The sequence below is a fragment of the Anguilla anguilla genome, chromosome 8, assembly GCF_013347855.1.
Source record: "Anguilla anguilla isolate fAngAng1 chromosome 8, fAngAng1.pri, whole genome shotgun sequence".
Classification (NCBI taxonomy): Eukaryota; Metazoa; Chordata; class Actinopteri; order Anguilliformes; family Anguillidae; genus Anguilla; species Anguilla anguilla.
Window position 1 is genome coordinate 2,529,573 of NC_049208.1, and position 12,197 is coordinate 2,541,769.

Below are 12,197 nucleotides of genomic sequence, written 5' to 3' on the forward strand. Positions count from 1 at the left end.
CGCATTCTCACGCAACTTCACCAAAACCAAAACAATCAGAAATAAAAGGACACATGATAATTTCACTTTGGAAAACATATTAAGTATATATATATCTACACTTGCTGGAAGAGAATGAGTGAAAATCATGACCAATCTGTCCACACATCACTTCTCTATTAAAGTATAACTATGGCATGCTATTTAGTTATAAACCAGATATAATAGTGACTTAATCAAAAACATTTTAAAAAAACTAAATTTCACATATGCTCTGTATGCATTTGTAAATCTGTTATTTCACAGAACTGAGTAAGGAGGCTAGCAGGTCAGAGAAAGGTTGATCAGGTAAAACATTTATGATGTCTACTTTTTTTGTGCAACCAGCAAACAGTGACACCAAGTGGCCAAACAGTATGATTGCAGGATCTCAGTTTGAGTGATCCAAGGAGGGCAATCAATGTTGTGCATGAATTTGTAAAATGTTTCCAAAATTTATGGGTCATATTTGTGTTCTTTCCCCCCTCAGGTGAGATGTTTAGAGTCACCTATTGTGTCTGTTCTGCCCACGGAATCCTTTACCTGCCCCACGTCGGAGAGCAGTGCAGGTGAGTTTGGCCTAATCTCACACAGGTATTCCACCTGCTGTAAGGGCTCCGCACCTGAGGCTCGGCAGGTCCAACTCCACCTGACTTCAGGTTATGGTATCTATTCTACATAGTTGCTAAATTAGCAGATCAGACATCGCCAGATATGGGGAAATGCACGGTGACTAAATTGCATTGGCCCCTGATATTATTTCTTCACAACTGATAACCAAATCATATGTTTTTTATGTGCTTAACAAAAAGGAATATCCAGAAGTTCTGGCAACTTGGAGGAAACAAGTTCAGGAAAACGAACGGCTTAAATGTGTTTATATTGGAAATGCTGAGATATATTGGTGTTCTGTCGCCACCTGCTGGAGATGAAGGGAAATTACATGTACGGTCAGGTGTCTTCTTCCTCTGTTGTTTTTCTCCCTCCATTCAGAGTCGACTGAATACAGAACAAATAACACAGCAGACAAATTTTTAAATATTATTTTTTAATTTATTAATATTTATCCATACATCTTTGGCTACACTGAGGTTAAGAGTGGTCCCGAATTTGGTATATGTTAATTTTCTACTGGACTATGTGAATATAGCATCTTTCTACCAGACTAATCTCTACGGTATATGCTCTCTTAAATAGGATACACAGGAAGCCAGCAATTTTTTTTTGGCTGAAATTCAGAAAAAGTAATGCAAAGATTTTGCCAGATTGATAATGCCAGTCCAGGACATAATTTAGAAAGAGGCATGGACCGCTGTGATGACGGCACATTGCACACAAGCGTCGTTTGTCTCGTCAGGACAAAGTAAGAATGAATTCGTTTTTAATGACACAGCAGCTTCAAACCTTAGTTTAGTCTTTTAGACGAAGACGTTTTATCTCCCAGCTTCATTTGTCCATCTCACGAAAGCTCTGCCGTTCCCTTCATTATCTTTAAATATGTACCAGTCATCAATCACACAGTACACGTTAATACGTTTAATACACTGGATATTATTATTATTTTTATACGGCTTTCTATATGGAGTAATGAAGCAAATATTGGGATATATCTGATGCAATGGGCATGCATGACAAGGCAGATACTGGGTTCATACTGGACATATAAGAGTTACATTTAAGGACTGTCTGTCAGTACACTGAAAATGTATAAAGTTTGGATTTCATTTAGAAAATGACAAGTGGATGGATAGTGATTGCATCCTAAGCCAAGGTGACCCACAAAGTTTGGGGTGTATGCTGCACAGTGAGATAACACACATGGGGGTGGGGGGTGGAGGGGGGGGTGGGGGTGGGGGGGTGTTCCCCAAAAGGGTCTCCACCTTTCCGGCACTTCAGTCGTCTCGATTACCAGACAGAAGGAATCGAACACATATGTTTTTCCTAAGGCATCACTAACGCTACAGGAAATGAACAGTGGCACTGAATGCTGGCAGTATAACCTCAGCTCGCCCAACGGTGACTAGATCAGCTATCAGCAAGAGAGCGGGCAGTGATTTCAAATACACACACCTGCAAGATGTATTTGCGTGTTTGTATTTCGTATATTATACAGGTTTCCTACCCGTTTTGTATGGGTTATGCCTGTGCCATCTGCAATGCAACCTGCACGTCCGCCATTTTGATTGTAATTTATACATACATTTATTTTATTTGGAAGGCATTTTGAAAAATACTGTATAAGTATTTTTCCCCATCCCTAATAGTTGCCTATTCTGTGATTGTAAGACCACAATTTTTAAACACTTTTTTTGGGAGGGGAGAGAGAACATTTTACCCAAAAACTCACTTGATACATGGCTGACTAAGGGTCTACTTATATTGTAGATGTATCAACCTGGGGCCCAACAATTTTTTTTGATAAAGAAAGCAAAGAAAAAATTTCTAAATAAAAAGCTAAACTGGCAAAACAACGTACTACACATTCCAGCTCCCCCAACTCAATTTTTGTGTAGGTATTTTCATGCAAAAAATAAAACATAAATAAAATAATTTTAAGATACATGTCAAATAATCCCTTTACTGGGGAAGGTTCCTTGGGCTGAATTGCTCTCTCTGAGGACAGTGGTGTTTGTGAGTGAGGGTTAGTTCACTTGGCTATCCTTGCAGCAGTACCCATTGCTGGCCAGTAGGTGGTGCTGTGCCGCAGCATCTCAGTGCAAGATCTCCAGGAGGAGCCGTTTGAAGTCTCCCCCGCACTCGGAGTTGAGGGCTTCCTTCAGAGGAACGTCGTATTTCTCCAGGTACATGTCCTTGATCGTCTCCAGGTCAATCTGGGAAACCATAAAAGCAAAAGTATCACTCACTACCTCAAGCTCCAGGTGATGAAAGCTAAATGGGGAAACCCTTTGGATTTAACAATGAATTACGACTGTCTTCCATACCAGTCCAAGTGTACCTGATTTTTTGCTTCTGATTTCATGAAGTTTGGTAATTTAGTGTATTGGTGCCTGGGTCCTACAGTTTTGTTTAGCTAACCCGGTAGATCAACAGAGAACTCAAGTCTCCTTTACAGTGATGACCTGGGGAGTCAAGGCAGATCGCTTCACATGCAGGGGGTTTGTGGGTACCACAGTGTGGGAGAACGCATGAGGTGTCAGGGGTTTGTGGGTACCTCAGTGGAAGTGTGTACGGTATTGGGGGTTTGTGGGTACCTCAGTGGAAGTGTGTCAGGTGCAGGGGGTTTGTGGGTACTACAGTGGAAGTGTGTCAGGTGTAGGGGGTTTGTGGGTACTACAGTGGAAGTGTGTCAGGTGTAGGGGGTTTGTGGGTACCTCAGTGGAAGTGTGTCAGGTGTAGGGGTTTGTGGGTACCTCAGTGGAAGCGTGTCAGGTGTAGGGGGTTTGAGGGTAACTCAGTGTGGGAGAATATGTCAGGTGTTGGGAGTTTAGGGGTATCTCAGTGTGGGAGAATGCATCAGGTGTTGGGGGTTTGTGGGTACCTCCGTGGGAAAACGCAGCAGGTGCAGGGGGTTTGTGGGTACCTCCATGGGAAAATGCAGCAGGTGCAGGGGTTTATGGGTACCACAATGTGGGAGAACGTGTCAGGTGCAGGGGGTTTGTGGGTACCTCAGTGGAAGCGTGTCAGGTGCAGGGGGTTTGTGGGTACCTCCGTGGGAAAACGCAGCAGGTGCAGGGGTTTATGGGTACCACAGTGTGGGAGAACGTGTCAGGTGCAGGGGTTTATGGGTACCTCAGTGGAAGCGTGTCAGGTGCAGGGGGTTTGTGGGTACCTCAGAGCGGCCCACGATGATGCGGATCAGGGTGTCCTCGTCCGTGCCCGCGCCCTTCATGGCAGCGTTCAGACGGCGGGCGAAGTACAGCTGCGGGTTCTTTGCGCACCTCACTGTGGGGGTGCCCAAAAAAGCAGGTAAACCCCTGTACCCTTTCCCCAACACAGTGCCCTTAACGCTCCAATAATTTCCAAAAAATGTACCTGTTTTTACACGCTGTCCCCATAACATCCCCAATCTCTGTCCCCAAAGCTTCTCAAATCCCTGTACCCACAGATTACCCCAAAACCCTGCCCCATTAAGAGCCCCATCTCTATCCCTATAATGTCCTCACACACTGTACCCAAAACACACCCAAACTTTCCCTCTCTCCATAATGTCCCTATTATCTGTACCCATTTCCTGTTCCCATAACAGGCCTACACCCTTCCCGACCACCCCTGTCTCTGTAACATTCCCAGTCCTTGTACCCGTGATGTTCCTATGAGCTGCACCTGTAATATTCACAAGCTGCGTACCTGTACTGTACTATCTCCATACACATCCCATCATACTGTCCGTACAGCATCCACAATACCCGGGCTGGGCCGTTCCCATAAAACACCAGCATCCTGCTGCCACAACATCCCCCAGTCCCTGTCTCTGTAATGTCCCTATAAAACCCTGAGAGCTTTTACACATCCGGTATCTGCAGCTTGGCGGCCAGCCAATGGCATGAGACGGAGCAGACAAGCTAATCTCCTCTGGAAGACGTTTACGACTCACTGACACCGACCCAGAGTGATGTAGCAGTCCTTCAGGGTCCCGGTCGCTTCACTGTCAATGGCATCCAAGATCTCTGTCCCGGATAGCTACAGTATGGAGATGGGGATTTAAGGATAATGGGTAAGTAACTGGGTAAGTATTATGGGTAAGGAACTGGGCTAGTAACCTAAAGCTCACAGGTTCAATTCCAGAGCAACTTGCACAACTTTTACATAGCATGTACATTTCATTCATTCATACAGCTGGATATATACTGAAGCAATGCAGGTTAAGTACCTTTCTCAAGGGAACAACGGAAGTGCCCTATCCAGGAATCAAACATGTGACCTTTTGGTTACAAGACCACTTCCTCACACAATGTAAATATCCCGCTAAATATAAATTGACAGAGTAATAACTGTAAGGAGTGCAAGAACATACCGACTCGTAGACCTTGAAAGTCGCCTGCAGCTGCAGGTAGTTCCTGTGCGTGAGGATGTAAGTGAAGGTTGATTCATCGGTGCCAAAGCGGCCCTCACCAGCCTGAACAGGACAGAAACCCAAGATAAGCATGTATAGATAATGGATGGACCCTGCCGAGGATAAGCGTATACAGATAATGGATGGACTCTACCCAGGATAAGTGGGTATAGATAATGGATGGACCCTGCCCAGGATAAGCGGGTATAGATAATGGATGGACCCTGACCAGGATAAGCGGGTATAGATAATGGATGGACCCTGCCCAGGATAAGTGGGTATAGATAATGGATGGACCCTGCCAAGGATAAGTGGGGTATAGATAATGGATGGGCCCTGCCCAGGATAAGCAGTTATAGACAATGGATGGACCCTGCCCAGGATAAGCGGGTATAGATAATGGATGGACCCTGTCCACGATAAGCGAGAATAGATAATGGATGGACCCTGCCCAGGATAAGCGGGTATAGATAATGGATGGACCCTGTCCACGATAAGTGGGAATAGATAATGGATGGTCCCTGCTCAGGATAAGCGGGTATAGATAATGGATGGTCCCTGCTCAGGATAAGCGGGTATAGATAATGGATGGACCCTGCCCAGGATAAGTGGGTATAGATAATGGACGGTCCCTGCTCAGGATAAGCGGGTATAGATAATGGATGGACCCTGCTCAGGATAAGCGGGTATAGATAATGGATGGATCTCTTGCCTCAATCAGAGACGCGGCGTCTTGTTCTGCCAGCTCCTCATCCACCTCGTAGGTTTCATCCCGATTGGCCTGTTGGGGAGGAAACAAACAGGAAGTCTGCACTTCATTCTCTCTTTTTTTTCCCAACAGTTATAACAATGTGTGTTTCCTGTCAGAAAGGAATGCAGGGCCGGGCCCTGGGAGAGCATGGAGAAGGAAGGAAGGCCGTAGACGCGATGAAGTCATACTGAGCGTGTGAAATTAGCTAATGCTAACAGGCTGAATTAGCAAACAGGCTAAAACAGACTGAAACAGCAAACAGGCTAAAAACACCTAATGGGCTGAAACAGGCTGAAACAACAAACAGCCTGAAACAGGTTGGATACAGGCTGAAACAACAAACAGCCTGAAACAGGTTGGATACAGGCTGAAACAACAAACAGCCTGAAACAGGTTGGATACAGGCTGAAACAACAAACAGCCTGAAACAGGCTGAAACAGGTTGGATACAGGCTGAAACAACAAACAGCCTGAAACAGGCTGAAACAGGTTGGATACAGGCTGAAACAGGCTGAAAAGTGTGAGAACGGTGAGGTTCACCTGCAGGAGGGCGACCATCAGGTTCCTCACGTCCCCACTGGTGTCTCCTTCAATGTCTGCCTCCAGATCTCTCTCATGCACTGAGAGGGATACGGAGGGGGGGCAGAAAGGGAGTGGGAAGGGGGGGAGGGGGAGAGAGAGATGGAAAGAGAGAGGGAGGGGAGAGAGAGAGAGTGAGGGGGGGAAGCGATTGAGAGACATAGAGAGAGACAGAGAGTGGGAGGGAGAGAAAGGTAGCGAGAGAGGGGGAGGGAGAAGGAGGGAGACAGGGAGAGAGAAGGAAGGAGAGAGAGAGAGGGGGAGAAGACAGAGAGGGAGAGAGAGGGATAGAGAGAAAGAGACAGAGAGACTGTGTGTAAGCTTGTATGGCTTAGATGTGGTAAATGTTTCATTGTTGAGGAACTTACTAGAACGTCAGATGACTACAAAATTATAGATGATGCTAAGACATTATGAAGGGGATGATGAGGGAATTTCATGAGTGGATGGTGAACTTTTATGGTCAAAGTATACTTACCCTGGGCATAAGCTTCTTGATAATATAAAATATCCTGTTGGAAGAACATAAAGACATTTATAACAATAAAGGTAATGCATCCAAGGGCATTCAACTCAAGAGACAACAACTGAAAACAATCAAAATGTACTTCAGTAAAATACAAGTGAATCTCTAACGTGTAATTTACAGTCCATATTCCACAGCAGTGTTCCTCCTGTTCAACCTTCCATCCATTTTACCATGTGGTGTACGTGAAATCTGATCACATTTAACAGGAAGGACAAATTGCACTCATTGCTGCTGTTCCCAAAATGTTTTGTGTTATTTTGCAATTAATGACAATGTTTCAAGCGCATAGGTCTTTCACCTCACACCAATTAACAATTTTGGCAGCGCATAAAACCCTAATTTTCTCTAAGTTCTCTTGGTACAAAGTTGTTGTTTCTTTTCTTTTTGCTATTTCCTCTGATTGGACTATGAGGAGGAAACAGCAGACCTGATTGGACGGTGAGGAGGCAGTGGCAGACCTGATTGGACGGTGAGGCGGCAGCGGCAGACCTCATTGGGCAGTGAGGAGGAAGCGGCAATCCTGACGGGACGGTGAGGAGGCAGCGATAGACCTGATTGGGTGAAGAGGAGGAAGCGACTGACCTGATTGGGGCTGGTGCACAGGATTTCCACCAGGACGTCCTCATTGGTCCCAGCTCCTTTCATAGCCTTCCTCAGCTCCTTGGCCATGTAGACGTGCGGAGGGTCCAGCATGGCGATGACGGCGTTCTCAAAGCTGCCCGTCAGCTCCTTCTTCAGCACCTCCTCCAGCTCCTGCTATCCAATCAGCACACAAAATGAGTCTGCTGTACCCCTCCATCATCCAATCAGCACACAGAATGAGTCTGCTGTACCCCTCCATCATTCAATCAGCACAGAGAATGAGCATACTGTACTCCTCAATCATCCAATCAGCACAGAGAATGAGTCTCCTGTACTCCTCCATCATCCAATCAGCACAGAGAACAAGACTCCTGTACTCCTCCATCATCCAATCACTGCAGATAAGGAGACTTCTGTACTCCTTCATCATCCAATCAGTGCAGAGAATGAGTCTCTTGTATTCCTCTGTCATCCTACATTCACAATCTCTCTCTCGCTCTCTCAGTTTGGGATGACTAGTCATACACAATGCAACAATGGTACCACACAGTCGCAGTCAATCCCATTGTGCATTGGGTGAGAGGCAGGACTACACCTTGGACAGGTCGCCAATCCATCGCAGGGCATACACACATTCACACACACTCATACCTAGGGGCAATTTAGGGACTCTAATTAGCCTAACCCACTTTAGACTGTGGGAGGAAACCCACATGGACATGGGGAGAACATGTCAGCTCCACATAGAAAGGCCCTGGTTCGGGATTCAAACTCAGCACCTCCTGGCGGTGCTACCTTACCCTGCTGCTGCAACACATGAATCTAAAAACAAGTATTCGCTTCAAATTTAGCAATAAGGAAGAAATATATAAAAATTACCCACATCATCATACTTCTCGAAATACGCCTGCTTGATCTCTAGACGCTGAGCTGAACAGCGATTCGCTAAGATGTTAATTATGGCTTCTTCATCCGTCCCTGCAAGACAGAAAAGATCTGGTAAATGGACTGCATTTATATAGCACTTTTATCCAAAGCGCTTTACAATTGATGCCTCTCATTCACCCATTCACCTATTCACACACACACTCACACACACCAATGCTGAAAGGCTGCCATGCAAGGTACCAATCAGCTTGTTGGGAGCAATTACGGGTTAGGTGTCTTGCTCAGGGACACTTCGACACGCCCAGGGCAGGGGATCGAACCGGCGACCATCCGACTGCCAGACAGCCGCTCTTACCTCCTGAGCTATAAAATTGCCATTAAAACATTTTGTTTTTCGCGTGTAATGTGAACATAAGAAACCAGGGCTGTTTACACGTACATCATTATAACACACAAACCAGTGTGGGCACAAAATGGCTGTCGTGCATCACCCACCCACATGCTGGTGTCGTCTGAGGCAAGTTTTCCTCCTTCGCTAAAAAAAATGCTGTGAGGACTTGAGAGGCGCAATGTTCATGAAATTCATGCGGGAGTCAAACGTATTCTGGAACTGATCAATATCCAATCTGCGTTAAGGGCTTAATAGCAAAATACGGGGTGTGCACGTTACCCTCATTTATTGGTAATCTGGTTCGCCAAAATTAATTTTTCCCAACGCTTCAAGAGAAGGATCCCGCATTAAAAGGACAATCAAGCTCCGGTCTGAGCTGTGACCTTCAAGTGATTATCCAGTGACCTTCACCGCTGGGCTTTTAGCTGCACGCTGGTGGTGCCCATCGCGGTCTACGTGAGGCGGGCACAGCGAAGAGAGACGGGTGAACTTACCCAAGCCCTTGCAGGCTTTCCGGATGGCCTTGATGTCGGCCACAACATCAAAATCGTCGTAGGGCACAACTGTAGGCTGGAAAAAGTGCAGACAAAAGTATTTACTATTTGATCCGAACCATTGTCCACAACTTCAAATAGCACATTAAAAATATATTATCCATAGCCCTTCCCGAATACGGACTGTACTCCAACTAAGCCAGACCAGAATATATATACAATATTCCATAACACATATTTTCCCCCTACTTTGCTGAGTCACAAGTCAGTAGGCCAATCACCGGAAGCAAAAGCTAGAAAAAATACATATACTCTCTCTCACCCTAAAAAGGCACTGAAACAGCGTTCGTGTCATTATGATTAATGCTCATTCAATACACGAACACGCGAGTACATGTGTAAACAATCTGACAATTACAGAAGGCCACGCTCCTCATGTTACAAGCATCTCTGTCTCTTTTTTTGGGGGGGACAACAAGGGCGTGCGCTCGAGGGCTCGCGGACAGGGCGGGGGCGCCTCGGTGACTCATTGGCAGGCCGAGTTTTGAAACTGCGCAGTGAGCTAGCCGCAGCCTATCGCTCCCGCAAAGCCAGCCAGCCAGCCGCCCACCTCTCGGTCGCCGACAAAAGCAGCCTCATTGACGACGCGGAGCTTAAAGACATTCTGTAATGCTTCCCACGAGGGAGTGGCCGCCTCCTCCGGAGACAGAGTCACGCGAAAAGATGCTGACGCGTAAATCGCCACGCGACTTCCAAATCGCGTAGCACTTTGAAGGCATTTAACTCCATTTTAAAAAAAAAAACAGATTCGTAGAAATATGTCGTAAAAATGGAAAGCAAGCCGTACCAATGAGGAAACCATAAGGGGAAAACTTTGATTAAAGCTAGTAACCAGGACAAACTCTGTAATATTATCATTTAGAAGTTTTATTTTATAATTGTAGGTTACAGTGCACCAGTGAAACTGCATGCCCGTTTGGCGAGCTAAGCCCTCAACTCTAAATTAACCGTTGCACTGCGTACGTTGCACATTTTTTGTTTGGCGTTTATAATAAACATTCTAGCGAACATTTTGTGCCACTGTCTCGTTACTTTTGTGCCTTATTTTTAAGTACGTAGTATTTTCACGCAGTGCATCAACCAGCTATAGGCTACATCGTTAATTGATTTTATTAAGAATGTACCTGACAACGTCATCCCCCCATTCACAAATTTCTCTCCCATAGCTACAGCTATACAGCGAACTTGCGCATTACGTAAACAAAAACTCGAAGGAAATATATGTTACCCACTTGGACGTTTCCCATTTTTGTGATGCTGGTCTGTCACCGCGGCTGCCGGTCAGTGCTGCTGCTGCTGTGTCCTCTACTCCAGGAGGCGAGGCCCCAGACGCAGCCCCGCCCTGTACTGCAGCTGTAACGTCACCGCAGCCGGTAAGCGGAAGAGACTGATCCGGTGAATGTTTTCATAAGCGGGGTGGAGTCCGTTGATTCATCTTATTCTTCAATCATTTTATAATATCATAATACTACAAACATACATGTTACTTTATATAATGCAGTACTACTACTACTACTACTACTGCTACTACTACTACTAATAATAATAATAATACAAATAATGATAATAATAATAATGTATTTAAATAATGTATTTCATTTAAATGGCCATTCAAATATTTTATTGTTTTTTGTGTAACATTACATCCCTGTAACATTTTCCCTCATATGAAAATATGAGTTCTGAAATAGAAGGTGTGTGTGATTTGTATTGTCGTCATCAGCACTGTTTTTCGTTTTATGGGTGGGAATAACATGATATAAAATACCAATTATTAGCTCTTGAGTCAGCAAAGGAACACTGACTTTGGCGGTGGTCTCACACCGAACAAGTCTACCTCGTACTTTATCTGAAACTAACGAGCTGATGCAGTGAAACCATGAAGTAGCAAACTCTAGCAGATAGATAAAAGGAAAAAAAAAACTGGAACAGCGTAGCTAATTTAAAACCCGAGCAATTACCCGTATTGAGCTGAACTTGGTGTCTGCCGTTAGCTACCACTTTACGTGATGAACGGTCCGTTCCTTTCTGTCTCGTTGCCAAGGTGCAGTCTTGCAGCCTGTGTTTTGGCAGCTTGAAAAATACTGTCACTCTGCTGCAGGTAATAACAATGCTTTGCGTTCTCAGCCTTGAAATTCGGCAAGGGGAGGGGGGGGGGGGGGGGAATTGACATAATGGAAATCAGAGCTAGGAATGGAAATGTTCTGGAGGAGGAACAGCGGAGTATGTTTTCATTTCAAAGTTGTTGCCTTTCTTCTTCAGCACAGAGCAAGTTGGCGCCGCGGTGTATTTTACAATAAGAGCCACTGCTGAAAAAGGAACATAATCACAATGCACATATTAAATATTTACACAGAGAGAGAGAGAGAGAGAGAGGGAGAGAGAGAGAGAGAGAGAGAGAGAGAGAGAGAGAGAGAGAGAGAGAGAGAGAGAGAGAGGGAGAGAGAGAGAAGGGAATGACTCCACGGTTTCATTTGTTCTGGCCTGGTTGTAGGGGATAAAGCTGTCATTGTTGTCCCCCCCCCCCCCCCCCCCCCCCAAATAGAATAGCTCCAGCCCACTGATAAGCCGTGCTTTCAGCTTTGAGCCATCAGCCCCCCCCCATCCCTGCTCCCCTCCCTCCCCTAGTCTCCCCCCCCCCTCCCCTAGCCTCTGCACAGTAGCTTTAGCTGTGAAAGAGAGAGAGAGAGCGAACTCTTACTGATGGAATCAGGGGTTCACCACATTTAATGTCATCTGAGAGAGAGAGAGAGAGAGAGGCAGCGAGAGAGAGAGAGAGAGAGAGAGAGGGAGGGAGGGGGGAGAGAGAGGGAGGGAGAGGTAGAGAGGTAAAAGAATTTACATTCAGGCGTGTAGCATACGCTCTTATCTTGAGTGAAAAATGTCCACCT

At 45.6% G+C, this 12,197-nt stretch overlaps 1 protein-coding gene across 2 annotated transcripts; it reads right to left on the reverse strand.

The window, feature by feature from the left end:
- Positions 1-1,049: 1,049 nt before the first annotated feature.
- LOC118234682 (annexin A13-like) lies at positions 1,050-10,695 on the reverse strand. 2 transcript variants are annotated; one of them, XM_035431393.1, is made up of 11 exons: positions 10,539-10,695; positions 9,247-9,322; positions 8,357-8,451; positions 7,474-7,644; positions 6,841-6,874; positions 6,324-6,403; positions 5,745-5,813; positions 4,994-5,095; positions 4,584-4,659; positions 3,809-3,921; positions 1,050-2,849 (listed from the first exon to the last, which is right to left on the reverse strand). In XM_035431393.1, the coding sequence occupies exons 1-11, from the start codon at positions 10,551-10,553 to the stop codon at positions 2,730-2,732; spliced, it is 951 nt and encodes a 316-aa protein (XP_035287284.1). In that variant the 5' UTR covers positions 10,554-10,695; the 3' UTR covers positions 1,050-2,729. The 2 variants fall into 2 exon arrangements, with proteins under 2 accessions (XP_035287284.1, XP_035287283.1); XM_035431392.1 differs by having other exon boundaries at positions 7,474-7,647.
- Positions 10,696-12,197: the final 1,502 nt, after the last annotated feature.